At 45.1% G+C, this 22560-nt stretch overlaps 1 protein-coding gene across 4 annotated transcripts in view; it reads left to right on the forward strand.

Annotated features, from left to right (window-relative positions):
* The window catches only part of HMG20A (high mobility group 20A), a 52526-nt gene extending 30349 nt beyond the window's left edge, over positions 1–22177 (forward strand). For 2 of the 4 annotated variants that reach the window (XM_073579481.1, XM_073579480.1), the window contains 7 exons: positions 1077–1218; positions 1350–1565; positions 3463–3595; positions 3848–3879; positions 20347–20422; positions 20586–20801; positions 21083–22177. In XM_073579481.1, the coding sequence (XP_073435582.1) occupies positions 1077–1218; positions 1350–1565; positions 3463–3595; positions 3848–3879; positions 20347–20422; positions 20586–20801; positions 21083–21219 (952 nt within the window). In that variant the 3' untranslated portion in view covers positions 21220–22177. The remainder of the gene's footprint in view (positions 1–1076; positions 1219–1349; positions 1566–3462; positions 3596–3847; positions 3880–20346; positions 20423–20585; positions 20802–21082) is intronic. The other 2 variants (XM_073579482.1, XM_073579483.1) reach the window with 2 other exon arrangements.
* Positions 22178–22560: the final 383 nt, after the last annotated feature.

The following is a 22560-nucleotide window of genomic DNA, read 5'->3' on the forward strand; positions in this document are numbered from 1 at the left end:
CTGTTCTGTAGTCTCTAGTATACTCCCATTTAATGTATATGCAGCCATAGGATTACTCCGTCCTAGGTGCATTACTCTACATTTATCTACATTAAACTTAATTTGCCAAGTGTTTGCCCAGTCAGACATATTATCCAGATTGTTTTGAAGATTTTAATATCCTACATAGTTTGGTGTCGTCAACAAAGACTGACACTTCACTCTCAATCCCATCCACAAGGTCATTAATAAAGCGGCTAAAAATAATCGGTTCTAGCAGGGTCCTCTCTGCTCCCAGTAAAGATCCCTGCTGACTATATCCCATTTTAGAGACCGTGCCATTTGTTTTCAATCTTTTGGCGAATTCCTTACCTATCTGCATATAGTGTCCCCTAGCCCTTGCTTCTGTAGCTTTAGTATAAGACTGTTATGTGGTACAGTATAAAATGCCTCTGCAAAGTCACGATAAATCACACCAGTCACATTACCTACATCCAGACTTGTACTTACCTCCTCATAGAAACCCAACATGTTGGTTAGACACGACTTATGTTTCATGAATCCATGCTGGTTGTCAGCTATTATAATATTATCTACAATATATTTCTGAAGCTCATCTCTTATGATGCCCTCAAAATCTTTGCACACTACTGATGTCAGGCTTACTTGGCAGTAGTTACCTGGATCTATATCTTATTGCCTTTCTTATATCGGTACCACGTCAGCCATCCTCTAATCCTGCCCCAATCATGTTACAACAGTCTAAGAATATAAGATACAACTGTCTGTGAATTAATGAGCTCAATTCCCTCAGTATCTGTGGATGACTGTCATCGGGCCAGGGGATTTGTCAATGTTTACTTTGCTCCGATGCAGTCAGTCTGAACTTTTGCCCATGACTGTATTTACAGAGGTACCTAAACAACCAACGTAGAATCTCCATGTCAATGTAGAACTAGTCCAAGGCCTGTTTTCTCCCAGACACCAATGGTCAGCAGGCTGTGTTCATGATATTTTGTGGTGCTGTTCTGTTCTCTTACTGTTTAATTGAAACTATGGGACTCGCTGTTGTGAAAGTAATATTTCTTGTCTTTCAGGAATCAAGGTGTTGACGACTCAAAGAATGATGCATTATCACATGCCCCTGCCTCTCTTAAAGAAGACCAAGCTAATACCACGCAACATCCAAGTGTAGCGCAGCAAATGTTGGACAGTGGAGAACTCGGACAAGAGGAAGAGGTGAGAGGAGTAAAGCAAAGCCTAAATCGAAGCAATCATATATTATTTTATTGGAGAGAGTCCTGTAAGGTTGCTTGCATAACATGACTTGCTTTTCTTTTCTTCCCCCACCTTCCCTTTTCTGTTCTTAGCAACGAAGACCTCGGCGTGGAGGGTGGACAAAAGGACGCAAGAGAAAAAGAAGCTCCCGCGACAACAATGCTCCCAAAGCTCCACTTACTGGATATGTACGCTTCATGAATGAGAGAAGAGAGCAGCTAAGAACCGATCGTCCAGACGTCCCATTTCCAGAAATTACCAGGATTGTGGGTAGTGAATGGAGCAAGTTGCCTGCTGGCGAGAAACAGGTAATCTTATTTTACAGTCTACCATAATCTGTGCCTTACCCTGAAAGTTGTATAACATGATTGCACCGAGACCACAATGCTCCTCTTTAAAATATGTGGTGTAATAGAACACTACAGAAAAGCCTATTTAAAAGTCAGCCTGTCATCAAAGCCCTTTCTCACATGTTAGTAAAGACACCGAGCCTGTGCATAGATTAACCCTTATGGCCCATTTAGACTAGCCAGTGATTTATAATAGTCGTACAATCCAAATCCCATATTGAACTTTTTAAACAGGCCGACCGATCATTTATATTCTACGCACAAAGAATAGTCGTAGAAGGCTTGTTGGCTTATCCAAAGAGGCCACTAAACGACTACCGATTTAGCTTGTAAAGTCGTTTCATGGCCTGGATCAGCTGTGCTAAAGGGCCATTACTCTGGAAGAGTCTGTGCTTCCCTTTCAGCTGGTACTAGGCTCTTTACCTTCTGTACCCATGGCTTTAGTTCCCAGTAGACCTGCTTTTAAGCATAGCCTCTCTACTATAAAACCTCTTTATAAAACCTTACCAAGGCTAGTGTTTTCATACATCTACTTTAGGTTATATGCGCATGTGGATTTTTTTCATGTGGATTCCACCTGAAGAATAAGCACTTTAAAAATTCTCAAAAGAATGAACATTTGCATTTCAAAAGACACTAAGTGGCTTCAAGAAGTGAAGTTATCATTCTTGAGGTGTCGAAAGACATTCTAGACTTTACAAGCTAGTGGGAAGGCTCAAGACTCTTGGGCATCTTTTTGAACGCTCACTGTGCGTTTTTGCTTCATCGTTGTTCAAGGGAGTAAAATAAATTAACAGAAAACGCATTAAAGAAAGAGTAGAAAACTATGGAAAAACTCTAAAAAACAAAAAAAAAAAATACTGTTTCTGATCATAAACCAAGAAGCTTCGGAAAAAAAATGCCGACATGTCTTGAAGTGTTTTTCTCCTGGAAAATTCATTGTGTGCACATACCCTTACACAGAAGTCTCCTGTACTAAGATGTTAGAAAAAAAATTACGCATCTTCTACATTTGTCACATTTAGGGACTTCTGGGCATCAAAAATTCTACACCAACTGTGGACATGCATAGACTTCCATTATAACTTTGCATTTAGATAAATCTATCATGTTTTGGTCTTGTGTCCACATCTTGTCTCAAAGAATTTAGATTCTGTTGACTTGTAACCTTCTGATGTCAGTGCAGTGTTGTCAGAGGGGTGGTTAAGACTGTTTTTAAGTTTTCCCCACACATTGGGGTCCCCAGTTGCTACTCTACAGTACAGGGAACTGCAGCCAACCACACAGCCTTGAGTGAGGCCTGCAGTTCCCTGCAGAATTGGGGACTGTAGACCTACTGTGCAGACAAAGTCTGTAAGGGACTAAAAATCTATAGATAGATTATACCCTTCCATTTGCGTGTAATACTGCAACCAAGGAGTGAATTACCCCTTATCTAGGCCATGAAGATGGTAAGTAAGTGTTCTAAGAGATATGCGTATCAAGATATATAGATATATATATATATATATATATATATATATATATATATATATATATATATATATTATAATTTATTTTTTCTTTTGGTTCATCGTCAGTTTCTTTGCATTTTCTGTCACTGTAATAAATGTATTTGATCTCTATAGGAAGCTTTTTTTTTTTTTTTTTTTTTAAATCCCCTTATTCCTAATATGGTTAAATCTCATCCATCCCCCTAAACTCTACCCCATCTTATCTTTCCATCTGCATACTGTCTTCACTGTATCTCCTTTGTTCTCCATTTCATGGACCTTTCTATACACTTTTCTGTCTGCCCTGTCCCCCGTAAACTCTCTCCGCCTCTACCAGCACTGAGCGATGTGTGTTGTTCTAGCGTTACCTGGATGAAGCGGAAAGAGACAAGGAACGGTATACAGAGGAACTGCAGCAGTATCAGAAAACAGAGGCCTACCGATCTTACAGCCGCAAGGCACAGAGCCGTCAGAAGGGGAGGCAGCAGAGGCAGGGTGAGGTGTGGTGAGAAAGAAGTTTGGGTTGAGAGCAAACGCAAATGGGAGAGGAGGCTTGTATGTCTGGAAGGCAGTGGGTGAAGATAGGCAGGTGGCTCTGGTGATGGTATAGACACTTTGCATTGGAGTGATATGGGATGTGTGTGTAGTTTGACAATGGAGCACATTTGATGAGATGGATAGTCAATTTCAGTATATGTTTGGCTGAAAAGAGAGAATTTCCTTCATGATTCCTCTCTCTATTTTTAGAAGGATCCCGTACAATCTCCAGTGACCCCGAGGTGAGGCTTCTTCTCCATAATAAGCCCCTTATACAACTGTGATTTTCTGGTTTGACGAGAACGCTACCATGCAGAAAGTCCTCTTTGCTGGTACATTTCAAGTGAAGAATGGGTATGATAGTCTGAAAGGAGTCACTGACCAGTGCGCAAGAGTATGATATCCTAACCCAAAGCTGCTTGTGGAATCAAACGAAAAAAATAAATCGGAAAACACAAGAGCAGGTTGATGGGGGATGTAAGAAAATGGATCAAGTAATACCTTAGTAATATGGATAGTGAAGTTCGGTGAATATCAAGTAGACCAGTGTAGAACGTAGTGAACATTTCTCATCTCTGTCAAGTAAGATAAATGGTGTCATGGTAAAGAGTAGGAGCGGTGTTAATACCAGCAATTGGTTTTCCAACGATAATAATTATCACATCCAAAACCATACAAATTCAGTCCAGGTGTCTGCACACAGTAAACTTGACATTGGGTAAAGCTGCCTTTCATTGCCATTTTATAACTTGCATTCAAAATTAATGTGCATAAAAAGATAAATACATAGGATTAATTGTCTTGTATAGGTCCACAGGTTTAATAGTCAAGAGCTACATTCACAATTCTGCTCATTTCCGAAAGTTCTGTTTTTGCTCTGAAATGCAGTATATACATGCTAGGCTGAGAAAGTCCAGACAGAAGGAAAACAGTCTGCTGGGTTGAATCTCCCTGCTTGGCATGGATTGCTTGGCAAGTGTTTTTTATGCAATTAGGCTGAGACCTATTTAGCTGCATCAGATGGAAGATTAGGGATGATGCTTGGTGACCTCTTTACTCAGATTCTGCTTTGTAATCTGAGTGACAGGATGCTGGGACTGAGACCCTTATTTCACTATGTCATTTGCTGGTCTGCATGCTGTCATTTTGATATCACTATTGTCACTGCTGAAGACTCCCAGCTCACTAAATGTTGAACTCTTTATAACCCCACCTACACCACTGATTGGCAGCTTTCTGTGTGCACTGGGCATAGGCAGAAAGCTGCTAATCATTGGTGGGGGTGGAGTTTGAGTTACACTGAGCAGTTGACTAGGAGGCGCAAGACAGCTAGTCCTATAGTGGTGATCTGCTGAAAAAACAATGATTTTTATTGAAACAGCAATACCCAACCTGATAAGTGCACATTGGTGGAATCGGGGTCTCTTCCCTTACATTGTGCTACTCTCAAATTACATAAAAGCCTGCAGACAGAGTCCCTTTTAGGCTATGTGCCCACGTTGCGTGTTAAAACGCACACCAAAAACCGGACTCCTTCCCAGAAATCGCGCGGTTTTATACCGCGATTTCGATCGCGATTTCGCCGCGATTTTCGTGTGCGATATTCAAGCACTTTCCAAGTGATTTGAAGCATCGCTTGGAAAGTGATTGACAGGTTGGTCACACTCGTCAAACATAGTGTTTGACAAGTGTGACCAGGTTCTTACTATTGAGGCCGCCTATGCGGCATCAATAGTAAAAGATAGAATGTGAAAATGCTGAAAAAAAAATTTAAAAAAAAAATCTGGGTATATTTACCTTCCGGCGTCTCGCGCTGCATTCCCGGCCTAGCGTTCCCAGTAATGCCTTGCGAGACCTGTGATGACGTAGTCTCGCGTTGCTATAGCGATCTTGCGAGACTACGTCATCACAGGGCCTTGCCGCAAGGCATTACTGGGAACGCTAGGCCGGGAATGCAGCGCGGGACGCCGGAAGGTAAATATACCCCGATTTTTTTATCCTTTTTTTTTTTTTTTTTTTTTACAGGGGGATGGTACCCAGGGCCTGGAGGACAGTCTCCTCTCCTCGACACCGTGGGTACCAACCGCACATGAGACGCTTAACTTCCCGCATGGTGGGCATAGCCACATGCGGGAAGTAAGCGGTTCTCATGCATTCCTATGGGTGCGGAATCGCGGCAATTCTTTGTGATTCCGCACAAAAGAATGAGCATGCTGCGATTTTTTCCGCGATGCGATTCCGCCGCGGAAAAAAGCGCAGCATTAGCACAGCATGTGCAGAATGCCATAGGAATGCATGGGGGGCATTCTGTACACGATTTTTAAACGTTTTCGTGCCGAAAATCGCTGCAAAAACGCTTAAAAATCGCTACGTGGGCACACAGCCTTAAAGTATCTTTGGGGATCCACATGTCTTAGGAAGGGCATATGTATTTCTAATCCCGGCACTTGCCTCATTATATCATTAACTGCCCTTACCACAGAGGGGTGGAATACTGAATGGTTGGCTAACATTGATGGTGTATATGAACCAATGGGTGTCATCACTGGACTTGTCCTAGCTTGCTTAGGTGACTTGCATATTTAGGAGTCGCCTCTTTACTCCTGGCAGTGTACCGCAATCTCACGTGGGGAAAGATTAAGGTTTCCAGTCTTGTACAAATGCTGGGGAACCCTGACAATTTCTGCAGGTCCTGTTGGTCATGTGATGGTGTATGTTGGTATCCCAACTTTTTCCCAAAGGGCTTGCTCACACGAACATATACAGATCAAGCGCACTCATTTAAGTCTATGGGTACATGTAAAACATGGGACTGCACTCGTATTTCATCCGAGTTTGTGTTCTCCATACTCTCTGCACCTGTGATATGATCCTTTCGTGCAAGAGAATCTGATCACTGTAAACTGACAAAGATGGATCCGAGTGTCATTAGCATAATCAAGCTGATTTTCTCGCATGAGGCCATGGACGTTCGTGTGACCCTGGCTAAACAGAGAATTTTGGAGGTATAGATTGATCACCAAGTTGGATTTTTAACCCATTCACGACATGTACCATATATACGGCACATGTTGCGTCACTCCCCCTTTGGTGTGCTCCGGCGCTGAGCCCGCATATGTTTTCCGGCTCATGACTTAATCAGCTGACGTGTGCCCCTTACAGCCGCAGGTTGAATCGTGAACCATCCACAACTGTTAACACCTTATACGCCGCTGTCAATCTAACAGCGGCATTTAAAATGGCCAGACTGGAAGTGCATCACAAACCGTGCCCATTGGCGCCTCTGCACATGATCTGATGGGTTGGCATCACAACCCGGGGTTGTCATAGCCGATCTGCTATGAGCGCTGCCCAGTGACCAGCGTTCACAGCAGATGAGCATTTCTGTTATACAGAGCAGGGCTGCAGCCCTGCTAGGTGGAACAAAGGCGATCAGGTGATCGCAGCTACAAGTCTCCTATGAAAACTACTTAAGCAAGTAAAAAGTGAAAAACTAAAATTTCAAATCACCCCCCTTTTTTGTCCCATTTCAAATAAAACAATAAAAAAAAAATCAAAAGTACCGTACATTTGATATCGCCACGTTCAGAAACACCCGATCAAAATATAAAAAGAATTACCGTATTTTTCGGTTTATAAGGCGCGCCGGACCTTAAGACGCACCTAGGTTTTAGAGGAGGAAATTATTTAAAAAAAAATTTTGAAGTAAAGAATGTGGTCAATTCTGTACTAATATCCCCTATACTGGTATATTTGGCCCCCCTCATCCCTATTCTGGTATGCAGGGCCCCGTCCCCATCCTGGTATGTATGACCTCCATCAGAAAAACATTTAAAAATTATATTTGCCTTCCTGCGCTCCCTCACAGCTTCCTGTTCTGATGCCAGCAGCTGCTTTATGCTTGTAAGCGGCGCATGGCAGTGACATCATGCCTGATTACAAGCCGAGGACAGTTGCCAGAATATGCGTTGCTCTCCACACCTGGGCGATGTGCATGGAGAGCCGTAAGTACTCATTGCTCTTTCATGGCGGACACACTGTTAGCTGCAGCTGCCGGGCTTTCGCATGTCCTTGCTACTAAAAGGAATGAATATTCACTGCATTCCACGCAGCTGCAGGAAGCCGACTGCTATGAAAAAAGAAAAAATGAATAGTCATTGCTTTCCACTCCCGTGGGTGTGGAATGCAGTCAGAATTCATTTCTCTTTAGCAACGAGCACAGAAGTTAACTGCAACATCTCGTTCCTGCCTCCAATGACCCTCTGCTCCGCCGCTCCCCCACCTAAAAATCTACAGTGCAGGTACATCTGGACTATAACGCACTCCCCCTTTTCATCCACATTTTTAGAGGAAAAAAATGTGTCTTATAGTCTGAAAAATACGGTAATCAGATCAGTAAATGGCGTAACAAGAGAAAATCAAAACGCCAGAACTACATTTTTTTTTGCCGCCACCACTTTGCAATAACAGGGATCAAAACGTATCTATCCCAAAATGATAGGAATAAGCATGTCAGATTGGCACACAAAAAACTAGCCCTCACACAGCCCCAGATCCCGAAAAATGAGACGCTACTGGTCTCTGAAAACATAGAAATAAGGAGAACACAATGGAGTACAAAGTCCATATTAAATGAAAAAATAGTACATTTTATTATACTAAAATGACAGTACACAGATAAGTATATAAATAGACAATACAAGGATCAGGCAATGATGGCTAAGGTCACTAATAATAAAAATAAAGAATTCTAGTTTGCCATAAGTACAAGCAACAATACAGGGTTACTATTGGTGACCTTAGCCATCATTGCCTGATCCTTGTATTGTCTAATTATATATTAATGTGTGTACTGTCATTTTAGTATAATAAAATGTACTATTTACTCTGTCGCCTCATTGAGGGACACAGAACCATGGGTGTTATGCTGCTGTCCACTAGGAGGCGACACTATGCATAATCTGAAAAAGATTAACTTTGGCTCCTCCTCTGCAGTATACACCCTTGGACGGCGTCAGCCTTCTCCAGTTTTTGCTTAGTGTCGCAAGGAGGCACACCTAAGGATATTTTTCCGTTTTTTTCTTCCAGAATACAGATGAAGAAAAGGTGGGTCTCCAGCGAGACTCCCGGCATGGCTCCTTCCTTGACCCCCTTTTTTTTAGGGGTGCCCAGTTGAAGTTGAGATGGCGGTTCCCCATGTCGCTCCTTCCCCAGTCCCTCGGGTACTGGTCCGAAGTTGAGACCCCCCTCCTTCCCCAACCCCTTTGGGGTCTGGGTTGAGGTCGAGGCGAGGATGAAGACCCCCTGACGGTGACAGACTAACCCTCCCTAATCCCCCTCAGGGGGCATTAGGTTGAGACGCCTCAGGTAGGGTCGGAGCACAGGCAGCATTCTGCAGCATCCAGTGACCCCAGACCAGCTGTTGGATCCCGCTGGGGCCGGGAGAAGGTGCAGGCAGACATGGCACATCAGAGACAGGGCTCTCTGCGCCCCTGTCTCTGCAGCAGCAGCAGCGTCTCCATAGCGCTTCAGGGGGACCCCCCATACAGGCACCGCTACCCCTGCTGACCCCACCGCTGCCTTTGTCCCCGGCCCACCCCCCGGATGACTAATATGACACTCTATAGTGTCATAGAAAGGGCGGATCGAGACATAAAGGGCACGTTTTTACATAGCCCTGCGCGCCCTTTTCAGCTCTCCGCCCCCTTCTTCTTCTCCTCCGCGTCCCTGTGGCCATTTTTCTGGCTGCAGGCCATACCTGACAACGGACGCCTTCAGCAGGGAAGAGAGCCACAGCAGTCTCCAGGGGGCACAGAACTGTGATTTGTCGGCGCTGGACCTAGGGGCACACTGGTGGGGTAAGATCACAGCTGGGTTCTCTTTACTCAAGCTGTGAATCTACTGTATATTACCTATAAGGCTCTCTGTGGGTTTCCTCTGCGTAGCCACCCCTGTAGGGTCCCTGATAGCCAGCCTCTGTGCACTATGCCGGGCTCAAGAAAGAGAACCAGGCAGGACTGTTTTTATGCATTCTGCACAGCCTGCAAAACCACTCTCCCCAGTGGCAGCACGTACCCGCACTGCCGGCATTGCATCCAGAACTCTGGGTCAGAACCCCAGGGAGTCCCTACCAACGCTTCAGTGTCGGATACCACGCCGGAATGGGCTACTCAGATGTCGCAGTCTATGACACAGTCCATAGATAACCTAACCGCTACATTGCTGCAAGCTCTGCAGGGTCATGTCTCGGCTATGAACGTTACCCAGCAAAAGGACAGCTTGTCTCAGGAACATGCTGTTTCCGACACTCACAGACGTAAGCGGACCCACAGGTCGCAGTCACCTGCGTCGTCCTATAGCACACGGTCATCCCCCTCCAGGGAGAGACACCGTCATTCCAGGTCACCTAGACAGTCCCCTATCAGAGACAGACAATGCAGTTCACCACAGCGATCCCCGACCACAGGACCCCCGCTCCAGGTTGCCCACCAGGGAACGCCTTAGCGATACGCAGGATTCGAAACGGAGAGATCTGTGGTACCTTGTCCCCCTAGCAATACAGCGCTAGTTGAGGACATAATCTCTGCCATCCATCGGGTGCTGGAAATTTCAGACCCAGCCTCGGAAGCCCCAGAACACAAGATTTGCTTTGAAAGTGTTCTGAAACCACCTAAAGTCTTCCTTAAACATCCAGAGTTTCAAACGATACTTACTTAGCAGTTTTCACAGCCTGAGAAAAAATTTGCCAATCGCAAATATTTGGAAGCGAGGTACCCCTTCCCACAGAAGGACACCAAAGGGTGGACAGATCCACCTGAAGTGGACCCCCAGTATCTAGACTAACAGCACAGACCCTACTCTCACTGCCAGATAGCTCAACCCTCAGGGACGCAGCAGACCGGCAAGTAGAACACATGGCTCGTTCAGTTTTCGAAGCAGCAGGGGCCTCCCTGGCCCCTGCGTTCGCTTCAGTTTGGGCGGCCAAAACCATCCTGGCTTGGGCCAAAGAACTGCAAGATGGTCTTCAAGCTTCAAATCCCGGGCTTTCGGATCAAGCGGTTCAAATAGCAGTGGTAGCAGACTACATGCTTCATGCAGCCCTAGACTCAGCAAGAGGTCTAGTGGGGATAGCGCCAAACGCCATTACGATTCGGCGTATCCTCTGGCTGCGGTAATGGAAAGCGGACGCGGCCTCAAAGAAGTCCCTCACGCATCTTCCGTACCTTAGTGGAAGGCTTTTCGGCGAAAAGTTGGACACGATATCCAATGCCACTGGGGGTAAGAGTACTTCTCAACTGAAACCTAAACGCACGTTTAAAGCGTAACCAAACACGATTCCGTTCCTTTCGGAATTCATCGGGCTGGTCCGCCTCACGTCCAGCGCAAAATCGCAACCGCTCCCCACGCAGGGACAACCCACGGACGGCGCAGAGGCCGGACAGGACTTGGCAGTGAAAAGCAGGCCAAGCGAAACCCAAGGGAGGAAAACCTCAGAACTTCGCTTCATCATGACTCACGAACTCGGGAAGACATCGCACCAGTAGGCGGGCGACTTCTAGTCTTTCAGCAAGTCTGGCTGCCTATTACAGTAGACAGGTGGGTCAGGGAAATAGTGTCTTCTGGATACAAGATAGAGTTCACTTCCACTCCACCGAACAGATTCCTCCTCTCTGTTCCACCAACACCACCAGACAAGGCTTGTGCCTTCCACCAAGCGGTCTCCTCTCTCCTTCAAGCAGGAGTCGTAGTACCGGTTCCCGTGAACGAAAGATTCTGAGCGTTCTACTCCAATCTGTTTGTAGTTCCCAAGAAAGGAGGCAGCATCCGGCCTATACTAGACCTAAAGCAGCTCAATAAATATGTACGGGTCCGTCATTTTCTCATGTAGTCCCTCCGGTCCATCATAGCGTCCATGGAACAGGGAGAATATCTCGCCTCCATAGATATACAGGACGCATATCTTCACATACCAATTGCTCCCGCCCATCAAAGGTTTCTTCGGTTCGCGATCAACCAGAACCACTACCAGTTCGTCGCTCTACCGTTCGGACTCGCCACGGCTCCAAGAAAGTTTACCACGGTCATGGGCGCCACCATGGACGTGCTGCACTCCAGAGGCATTCTAGTCGTTCCGTACCTGGACGACCTTCTCATCAAGGCTCCCACCTTCAAGGATTACGAGGTCAGTGTCTCAATCACAATCGACACCCTGAGTCACCTGGGCTGGTTAGTCAACCTACAAAAGTCATCGACTACCCAGAGTCAGTCTCTGACCTTCCTGGGAATGCTATTCGACACCTCCAGGGGTCTGGTGCGCCTCCCCAGGGACAAGACACTGGGAGTTCGCATACTCCTCCGCAATCCTCCCCGATCTCTACGGTTTGCCATGAGAGTCCTCGGCAGGATGGCAGCAGCAATGGAGGCGGTACCATTTGCCCAGTTTCACCTCTGGCCTCTTCAACTAGCCATCCTCAAGTCTTGGGACAGGAATCCCTTCTCCCTCGACAGGGAGTTCCGGTTGACATTGTCAACCAGGAGGTCACTACATTGGTGGCTCAAGTCAACTTCGCTTGCAAGAGGAAAACCTTTTCTCTCAGGTCAATGGAAGGTTCTGACCACCGATGCAAGCTTGACAGGTTGGGGTGCGGTGCACCTACATCACATGGCGCAAGGCAAGTGGTCATCAGTGGAAGCGTCCTTGCCCATCAATATTCTGGAAATCCGAGCCATCTCCCTGGCACTGAGAGCCTTTCATTACTTGCTGGCAGCCTCTCACATACGGATACAGTCAGACAATGCCACGGCGGTGGCATATGTGAATCACCAAGGCGGGACCTGCAGTGCCCAGGCGATGAGAGAAGTGGCACATATCCTCCACTGGGCAGAAGACACGAGGTCGGTACTCTCTGCGGTCCACATTCCGGGTGTGGAAAACTGGGAATCCGACTTCCTCAGCAGGCAAGGAATGGATTCGGGGGAGTGGTCTCTCCACCCCTAGATTTTTCACCAGATCTGCCAGCGCTGGGGGACCCCGGATGTGAACCTAATGGCATCCCATCCCAACGCCAAGGTCTCCAATTTCATGGCCAGGACACACGACCCGCCGTCGCTCGGAGCAGATGCCCTGGTTCAGGACTGGACCCAGTTCCAGCTCCTGTACATTTTTCCACCCCTCCCCCTGATCTCTAGAGTCGTGAGGAAGATCATACAAGAGGGAGTTCCAACCATCCTAATCGCGCCGGACTGGCCCAGACGTACATGGTACGCAGACATCGTACATCTTACGGTAGACGCCCCCTGGCGTTTCCCCGACTGTCACGACCTTCTGTCACAAGGTCCGTTCTACCATCAGAATTTAGGGGCTCTAAATTTGACGGCATGGCCTTTGAAACATGGGTACTAACCCAGGCAGGGTTCTCACCGGAAGTTATTACGACCATGATCAGGGCAAGGAAGCCAGCCTCCGCCAAGATTTATTATCGTACCTGGAGAGCTTTCTTTTCCTGGTGCGAATCTCGCGGACAGGTCCCACTCCCTTATTCCCTCCCGAACGTACTAGGCTTCCTTCAGTCGGGTCTAGACGCCAGTCTATCCCTCTGCTCGCTTAAGAGCCAAGTGTCAGCGCTTTCAGTTCTTTTTCAAAAGAGTATTGCTAACAAGCCGTAAGTGAGGACTTTTCTTCAGGGGGTTTCCTGATTGGTTCCCCCCCCCTACAGACGTCCACTGGAGACGTGGGACCTTAACTTGGTTCTGACAGCATTGCAGGCACCTCCTTTCGAACCCCTTAAAGAAGTCCCACTCCGCATTCTGTCACAGAAAGTGGTTTTTCTAGTGGCAATCACCTCGCTACGCAGGGTGTCTGAATTGTCAGCACTTCCCTGCAGACGGCCTTTCCTAGCTTTTCACCAGGACAAGGTGGTTCTCCGTACAGTACCATCCTTCCTTCCGAAGGTCGTGTCCACCTTTCACCTCAATGAGGAAATCTCACTGCCATCCCTTTGCCTGGTTCCGGTTCATAGAGCAGAGAAGGCTCTGCATACGCTTGACCTCGTCAGGGCATTGCGTGTTTGTGTCTAGGACTGCACCCTTCCGGAAATCCGATTCTCTTTTCATTCTTCCGGAAGGCGTTCGCAAGGGTCTGCCTACTTCCAAAGCTACTCTTGCCAGGTGGATCAGGTCCACCATACAGGATGCCTACCACCTTAACAATTCTCTTCCGGCTGGTATCACGGCACACTCTACGCGGGCGGTAGGGGCTTCCTGGGCCATTCGGCACCAGGCTTCGGCACAACAAGTGTGCAAGGCGGCCACTTGGACTAGCCTACACACGTTTACAAAACACTACAGTGTTCATACCCAGTCCTCCGGACGCGAGCCTAGGTAGACTGGTTCTGCAGGCGGCAGTGTCCCAAATTTAGGGACCTGCTAGCACAATATTCGTCCATTGCTTCCCACCCAGGGACTGCTTTGGGACGTCCCATGGTTCTGTGTCCCCCAATGAGGCAACAGAGTAAAGGAGATTTTTGTGTACTCACCGTGAAATCTTTCTCTCAGCCTCTTATTGGGGGACACAGCTCCCACCCTGTTGCCCTTACGGGCCGTTGTTACGGTTGAGTTTTCATATTGTTCTTTGAGCTCGTACATAGTAGCCTTCTTACAGGCATGGTTATGTTGTGTTTTTTTTTTTTTCCTGTTATGTTCCTCCTAATGCTTTTGCACAAAACTAGAGAAGGCTGACGCTGTCCAAGGGTGTATACTGCAGAGGAGGAGCCAAAGTTAATCTTTTTCAGATTATGCAGTGTTGCCTCCTAGTGGACAGCAGCATAACACCCATGGTTCTGTGTCCCCCAATAAGAGGCTAAGAGAGATTTTACGGTGAGTACACAAGTCTCCTTTTTTCATTTAATATGGACTTTGTACTCCATTGTGTCGTCCTTGTTTCTATATATTTTGGAGTGTCCTTTAGTGAGCCTCATTAATATATTTTACTATGGCTTTTGGTCTAGTTGGCTTCCCATTTATTGGTATTGTGCTTTTTCTGATCTGTATTCATCTGGTTTCTGAAAACGGTTGTTTTTTTTTTTTGTTTTTTTTGTCAAACTTTGGATTTTTTTTTTTTTTGTTATTAAACACTTAAATAAAAAAGAACCTGTACATGTCTGATATCTACAAACTTGTAATGACCTGGAGAATCCTAATGGCAAGTTAGTGTTAGCATTTGGTGAACATGGTAAAAAAAATTGTGGAATCACCAGATTTGGAATTTTTTTTTTTTCTCCCTTTTACAGTACACCATATGGTAAAATCAATGGTGTGGTTTAAAAGTACAACTTGTTTCCCAAAAAACAAGCTTTAACACAGCTATATTGGCAGAAAAATAAAGTTATGGCTCTGGGAAGAAGAGAAGCGAAAAACACACACACAAAACGGAAATGGTTCGTGGGTGGAGGGGTTAACATGCTCAATCCTTTTGTTCACAGCAGAAAAGCCTCCAGTAAAGTTGCCTGCTAGTTGGCTATTACCCTCTCCCTATAGAGAAAGTTGCCATTCATAATTGGTGTGTGCCAGACGATAACTTAAAGCTGTGCTGACAACTTTATAACCTTATTATATGCAGTCTGTAGTGATGGATCTGTAGAAGATAAGTAATGCAACATATTTACAAAGATATTCGCGATTTTATGGAGAGAGATATATATATACACTCACTGGCCACTTTATTAGGTACACCATGCTAGTAACGGGTTGGACCCCCTTTTGCCTTCAGAACTGCCTCAATTCTTCGTGGCAGAGATTCAACAAGGTGCTGGAAGCATTCCTCAGAGATTTTGGACCATATTGACATGATGGCATCACACAGTTGGCGCAGATTTGTCGGCTGCACATCCCTGATGCGAATCTCCCGTTCCACCACATCCCAAAGATGCTCTATTGGATTGAGATCTGGTGACTGAGGAGGCCATTTGAGTACAGTGAACTCATTGTCATGTTCAAGAAACCAATCTGAGATGATTCGAGCTTTATGACATGGCGCATTATCCTGCTGAAAGTAGCCATCAGATGTTGAGTACATTGTGGTCATAAAGGGATGGACATGGTCAGCAACAATACTCAGGTAGGCTGTGGCGTTGCAACGATGCTCAATTGGTACCAAGGGGCCCAAAGAGTGCCAAGAAAAAATTCCCCACACCATGACACCACCACCACCAGCCTGAACCGTTGATACAAGGCAGGATGGATCCATGCTTTCATGTTGTTTACGCCAAATTCTGACCCTACCATCCGAATGTCGCAGCAGAAATCGAGACTCATCAGACCAGGCAACGTTTTTCCAATCTTCTACTGTCCAATTTCGATGAGCTTGTGCAAATTGTAGCCTCAGTTTCCTGTTCTTAGCTGAGAGGAGTGGTACCCAGTGTGGTCTTCTGCTGCTGTAGCCCATCTGCCTCAAAGTTCGACGCACTGTGCGTTCAGAGATGCTCTTCTGCCTACCTTGGTTGTAACGGGTGGCAATTTGAGTCACTGTTGCCTTTCTATCAGCTCGAACCAGTCTGCCCAATCTCCTCTGACCTCTGGCATCAACAAGGCATTTCCGGCCACAGAACTGCCGCTCACTGGATTTTTTTTCTTTTTCGGACCATTCTCTGTAAACCCTAGAGATGGTTGTGCGTGAAAATCCCAGTAGATCAGCAGTTTCTGAAATACTCAGACCAGCCCTTCTGGCACCAACAATCATGCCACGTTCAAAGGCACTCAAATCACCTTTCTTCCCCATATTGATGCTCGGTTTGAACTGCAGGAGATTGTCTTGACCATGTCTACATGCCTAAATGCACTGAGTTGCCGCCATGTGATTGGCTGATTAGAAATTAAGTCTTAACACACAGTTGGACAGGTGTACCTAATAAAGTGGCCAGTGAGTGTATATGTCAATGCAAGAAAGCGGACGGCACCGCTGTTACCGTGCTAAGATCCGTGGCTGGCAGCAGGCGGAGAGCTCACGTCCAGGACTCCCGGGTGCTTGACCTCGTAGCAAGACGATTGTAGTTTCCAAGAGAAAAAGGTCGCACTCTGCGGGATAATGATGAATGTTTATTGACACTGAATTACATGTCACGTCGGAGATGTGAAGGAGAGTGTGTCAAATGGCTGACTACGGCCGTTTCACGCTACTCGAGCGCTTCCACGGGTCAAAACCTATATATATATATATATATATATATATATATATATATATATATATATATATATATATATACACACTATGGAAAGTATTCAAACCCCTTTAAATTTTTCACTTTGTTTTAATGCAGCCATTTGGTAAGTTCAAAAAGTTCATTTTTTTTCTCATTTAATGTATATTCCGCACCCCATCTTGACTGAAAAAAAACAAAGGTAGAAATTTTTGCAAATTTATTAAAGAAAAACTGAAATATCACATGGTTATAAGTGTTCAGACCCTTTGCTCAGTATGGAGTAGAAGCACCCTTTTGAGTGAGTACATGAGTCTTCTTGGGAATGACACAACAAGTTTTTTTTTCACACCTGAATTTGGGGATCCTCTGCCATTCTTCCTTGCAGATCCTCTCCAGTTCAGTCAGGTTGTTTGGTGAACGTTGGTGGACAGCCATTTTCTGGTCTCTCCAGAGATGCTCAATTGGGTTTAGGTCAGGGCTCTGGCTGGGCCAGTCAGGAATGGTCACAGAGTTGTTCTGAAGCCACTCCTTTGTTATTTTAGCTGTGTGCTTAGGGTCATTGTCTTGTTGGAATGTGAACCTTCGGCCAAGTCTGAGGTCCAGAGCACTCTGGAAAGAGGTTTTCATCCAGGATATCTCTGTACTTGGCCGCATTCATGTTTCCTTCAATTGCAACCAGTCCTATCCCTGCAGCTGGAAAAAGACCCCTATAGCATGATGCCACCACCATGTTTCACTGTTGGGTTCATCTTTACCTTTCTCACCAAGGCTCTTCTCCCACGATTGTTCAGTTTGGCTGGATGGTCAGGTTTAGGAAGACTTCTGGTGGTCCCAAACTTCTTCCATTTAAGGATTATGGAGGCCACTGTGCTCTTAGGAACATTGAGTACTGCAAAAATTCTTTTGTAACCTTGGCCAGATCTGTGCCTTGCCACATATCTGTCTCTGAACTCCTTGGCCAGTTCTGTTGACCTCATGATTCTCATTTGTTCTGACATGCACTGTGAGCTGTGAGGTCTTATATAGACAGGTATGTGCCTTTACAAATCAAGTGCTATCAGTTTAATTAAACACAGCTGGACTCCAATAAAGGAGTAGAACCATCTCAAGGAGGATCACAAGGAAATGGACAGCGTGTGACTTAAATATGAGTGTCTGAGCAAAGTGTCTGAATATTTGACCATGTGATATTTGTTTTTTCTTTTTTAATACATTTGAATAAAAAAAACAAATGTAGAAATTTTTGCAGTCAGGATGTGGAGTGCAGAGTGTACATTAATGAGGAAAAAAAATTAATTGCAGCCATTTGGTAAGTGCAAAAAATTTAACAGTGAGAAATATAAAGGGGTCTGATACTTTGCAAAATATATAATATTTAACACTGCTCAAAATAAAGGGAACACTTAAACAGAATATAACTCCACGTAAATCAAACTTCTGTGAAATCAAACTGTCCACTTAGGAAGCAGCACTGATTGACAATCAATTTCACATGCTGTTGTGTAAATGGAATAGACAACAGATGGAAATTATTGGCAACTAGATGGTGGCCCTATTGTAACGCATCGGGTATTCTAGAATATGGCCATCGGCGATCTTACAGCGGGGGCCTGGTCACTGCTGCATGCCACACTGAGGCTAAGTACCCATGTTGCAGAAATGCGGGAATTTCCGCAACTCCCGCCGCGGGAAAAATGCATGCGAATTCGCATGCGTTTTCCTGTGGAAAACATGCGTTTTTCACGCTATTTTTGCGTGTGGAATTCAAGCGCATTCCAAGGGATTTGAAGCATCGCTTGGAATGTGATTGACAGGTTGGTCACACTTGTCAATCATAGTGTTTGTCAATTGTGATCAACTTTTTATTATTGATGCTGCCTATGCAGCATCAATAGTAAAAGATAGAATGCAAAAATAATATAAAAAAAAAAAAAAAAAAAAAAAAGGTTATACTTATCTTCCGACAGCTCCCGATCTTCTCTCCCCGCTCCTGGCATCTTCGGTCCCAGTAATGCTTAGCGCGAAGGACTGGAGATGTCATTCTCACGAGAGCGCGACGTCATCAGCGCTCTTTCGCGCAAAGCATTACTGGGACCAGAAGATGCCAGGCGCGTGGTAAGAGGAGGGAAAGAGTCCAGGGGCCATCGGAAGGTGAGTAGATCACTATTTTTTTTATTTTAACTCTATTTTTTACAGGTTTATGGTACCCAGGGCTTTGAGGAGAGTCTCCTCTCCTCCGGACCCTGGGTACCATTCGCACATTGAGCGCCGCCACTGTCATCTCCCGGCTGCGTCGCAGCTGACCTCCGTGCGGCAGGAGATGACCCGCAGCAACCGTCGGGAGATCAGCGACTGGCGCCGCAGATCTCCCGACTGTAGCGGTGGTGCTTCGTTCGAATTCCGTGCTGATTGGTCGCGCCCGGCTCATCTGTGGACGTCGGGCACTCAGACCATCCTCATGGAGTTGGTTTCTAACAGTTTGTGCAGACACATGCACATTTGTGGCCTGCTGGAGGTCATTTTGTAGGGCTTTGGCAGTGCTCCTCCTGTTGCTCCTTGCACAAAGGCTGAGGTAGCGGTCCTGCTGCTGGGTTGTTGCCCTCCTAGGGCCCCCTCCACGTCTCCTGGTGTACTGGCCTGTCTCCTGGTAGCGCCTCCAGCCTCTGGACACTACGCTGACAGACACAGCAAACCTTCTTGCCACAGCTCGCATTGATGTGCCCATCCTGGATGAGCTGCACTTCCTGACCCACTTGTGTGGGTTGTAGAGTCCGTCTCATGCTACTACGAGTGTGAAAGCACAAACATTCAAAAGTGACCAAAACATCAGCCAGAAAGCATTGGTAGTGAGATGTGGTCTGTGGTCCCCACCTGCAGAACCACTCCTTTATTGAGGGTATCTTGATAATTGGCAATAATTTCCATCTGTTTATTCCATTTGCACAACAGCGTGTTAAATTGATTGTCAATCAGTGTTGCTTCCTAAGTGGACAGCTTGATTTCACAGAAGTTTGATTTACGTGGAGTTATATTCTGATGTTTAATTGTTCCCTTTATTTTTTTTGAGCAATGTGTGTGTGTATATATATATATATATATATATATATATATATATATAGTGTGTGTATGTATATATATATATATATATATATATATATATATATATGTGTGTGTGTAATATATTATACACAGTAGTGTTTAAAGGCCAACATATACTTACACAGACAAGTTATTACAGTAAATTCTGAGCTTTTTCCAATAATTGCTCTATTCGGCATACCTGTCACACTATTTCATTTCTCCGCTTCTGCCTTGTCCTTACTTTCCAATCCTTCTTACCTAAGTTATCGCATTCATTAGTATGTGCAGTCCTTCCTTCTCCACTATCCTCTACACCTATCATACCTGTAGCAGCACGTTCTCTCTCACTGGTGCTATGTGCGCCACCTCCATCTGTAAGTCCTTCTCTGCGTACACTTTTGTCTCCATCGTTTTCTTCTCCTATGCTTTCAGAAAGAAGTGGTTTTGAAGGAACGACCTTTGTTTGATATTCCAATCTTCACAGAGGAGTTTCTGAATCACAGCAAAGGTAGGGAGGAGGGTTCCTGGGCCGTCATGCCAGGAGGGTTGGAGTCGGGGTGATTGATAAATATTTTGCTGACAGAGGACTTGGTAATTCTGTTTTGGTACAAGCAGGTTACCTTTTGTAAATTGTGTTCTAACTCTATTGCCATCCATCATTTTATGTATAGCACGGGAAGCCGAGCTAAGACAGCTCAGAAAATCAAATATGGAGTTTGAGGAACGAAATGCAGCTCTACAGAAACACGTGGAAAGCATGCGATCGGCCGTTCAGAGACTAGAGGCTGAGCTCAACCAAGAACAGGGGAGAAACTCGCTTCTTCTGCAACATTTACAGAACGTCCGCCAGACACTTACACACTGCCTGCACACTGTCCCTATTCCAGGTATTTCTGTGTTTTTCTATAGGCTTTACGTCCTCTCATTCTGCAATCTTAGTAAGGAGAAACCTATAATCTTTATTTAGACTAAATGTTGCAGTAAATGGAGCAGAGGAAGGACTAAAATAGATTGTATCATTATGTAGAGATCAATAGCACATGGACAAATTGGTAACCTTTTGTACCCAGTGATTGGCAAAGTACGAGTCTTGTCTAAAGTACTGTATGTTAATAGCAAAATGTCTCAGATCTCAATTTCTTTTTTATGCCTTTTTTCCTTTGGCCAGGTACTAATGAGACCCCAACCCTGGAGACTATTGACTCTTACATGAGCCGCCTGCAAAGTGCTGTGCTTACGCATCCCAAGGAGAGCGAGGCGTTAATCTCTGGAGTCCGCGAAGTGTTAAGTCAGCTGGAAGGCTGAGGAGGAATCTCGCAGTTATGACGCAATGTTTGACCTCTTCCACAGAAAGAAGTGATGGAGCCACAGTTGTACAAAGACATTAGAAGAATACGGCAAAGTGGGGAGAGCACAAATATTTCTTGTGTCCTCTTTCTATCGGTTCACATTGCTGCTTGCGCTTTGCAGTATGTGAATGAATAATGCCGGCTGGTAGCTTGTTGTACTCTGTCAATGCTGCTCTAAGTGAACCCGCTTTTTTTTATTTATTTTTTTTTTTATGTAAAACAAATGTTACTTTTGTGTCTATGGGGGGCATTTCCATTTTGAGATTTTAGAAGCGCAGTTTAACTACACACTGCTTTAGTCACGCCAGACTGTAGGAGTCTCATGCCCACTGCTACAAATCGGAGCCTGTCGCTGTGACCTTTAACCAAAATACTAATGCTTAAAGACATGAATAAGATATTATGTAGCGCTTTTAGGGACTGGAACTATTAGGGTATATACTTGTCTTCTCTTTATGGTGATCAAATAGAAAACTCTTCAGGAATTCTCCTTTTTGTCTGGAGTTATGGCTGAAGCGACTTGTATTTGTGAGGGAGTGAAATGATGTCCAGAGTGCTTTTTTTTCAGTATTTATGGGTGTATATTTACCGGTGTTTTAGGCTTTGTTTAATATAAAAAAGAAAAGTGTCATCTTAGCCTTCCCAGTGACTTCTTTTGTACAGTATTGAGTGTCTTCCTAGTGGAAAACGCCAGAAGAATGAACATGTCTCCTCCTGAATACTTGGCTTCTTTGAAAACCTAAAAGTTAAAAAAGAAAAAAAAAATGAATAACAAATTAATAGGATTCTTCCCTTTTTTTTTTTTTTTAATTTTTTTATTTGCCCGCTCATGTAAAGTGCGTGGACATATGCTTTGGGTTTCGAATGTCTCATACAACATTTAATGACCATATAATAAATTGTGACAGAACTGACCCAGATTGCTGCCTTTTTTGTAATCTATTTAAACTCCATGTACAGGATTGGTCAAGTTTTCACAGTCATTTATTCTCTTCTTTCCTTCACCAGAAAAGCTAGTGTGAATGAGTGCACATTGATGATATCTCAGCTTTTAGGAGGGCTCTGGAGAAATCCCATTTTCAGGGCATTCTTTTCTTAATTACCAGCCTGAGTGTTAGTTAAACCAATCAGTGCCAGATCAATAGCACTCTTCATTCCTTGCTAACAAGGTTAGATCTACCATATAATGAACTCCTTTGGAGCCATTTTAAGGAGACACAGGAGCCAGTATCACCCTGGCAATTACTGTACTTACTAAGCTTTTAATCACTTTGTTAATTACCAATGGTTGTGTGAA

Source organism: Dendrobates tinctorius, unplaced genomic scaffold (assembly GCF_039654945.1).
Source record: "Dendrobates tinctorius isolate UK_male_01 unplaced genomic scaffold, ASM3965494v1 ptg000062l, whole genome shotgun sequence".
NCBI classification, from domain to species: Eukaryota; Metazoa; Chordata; class Amphibia; order Anura; family Dendrobatidae; genus Dendrobates; species Dendrobates tinctorius.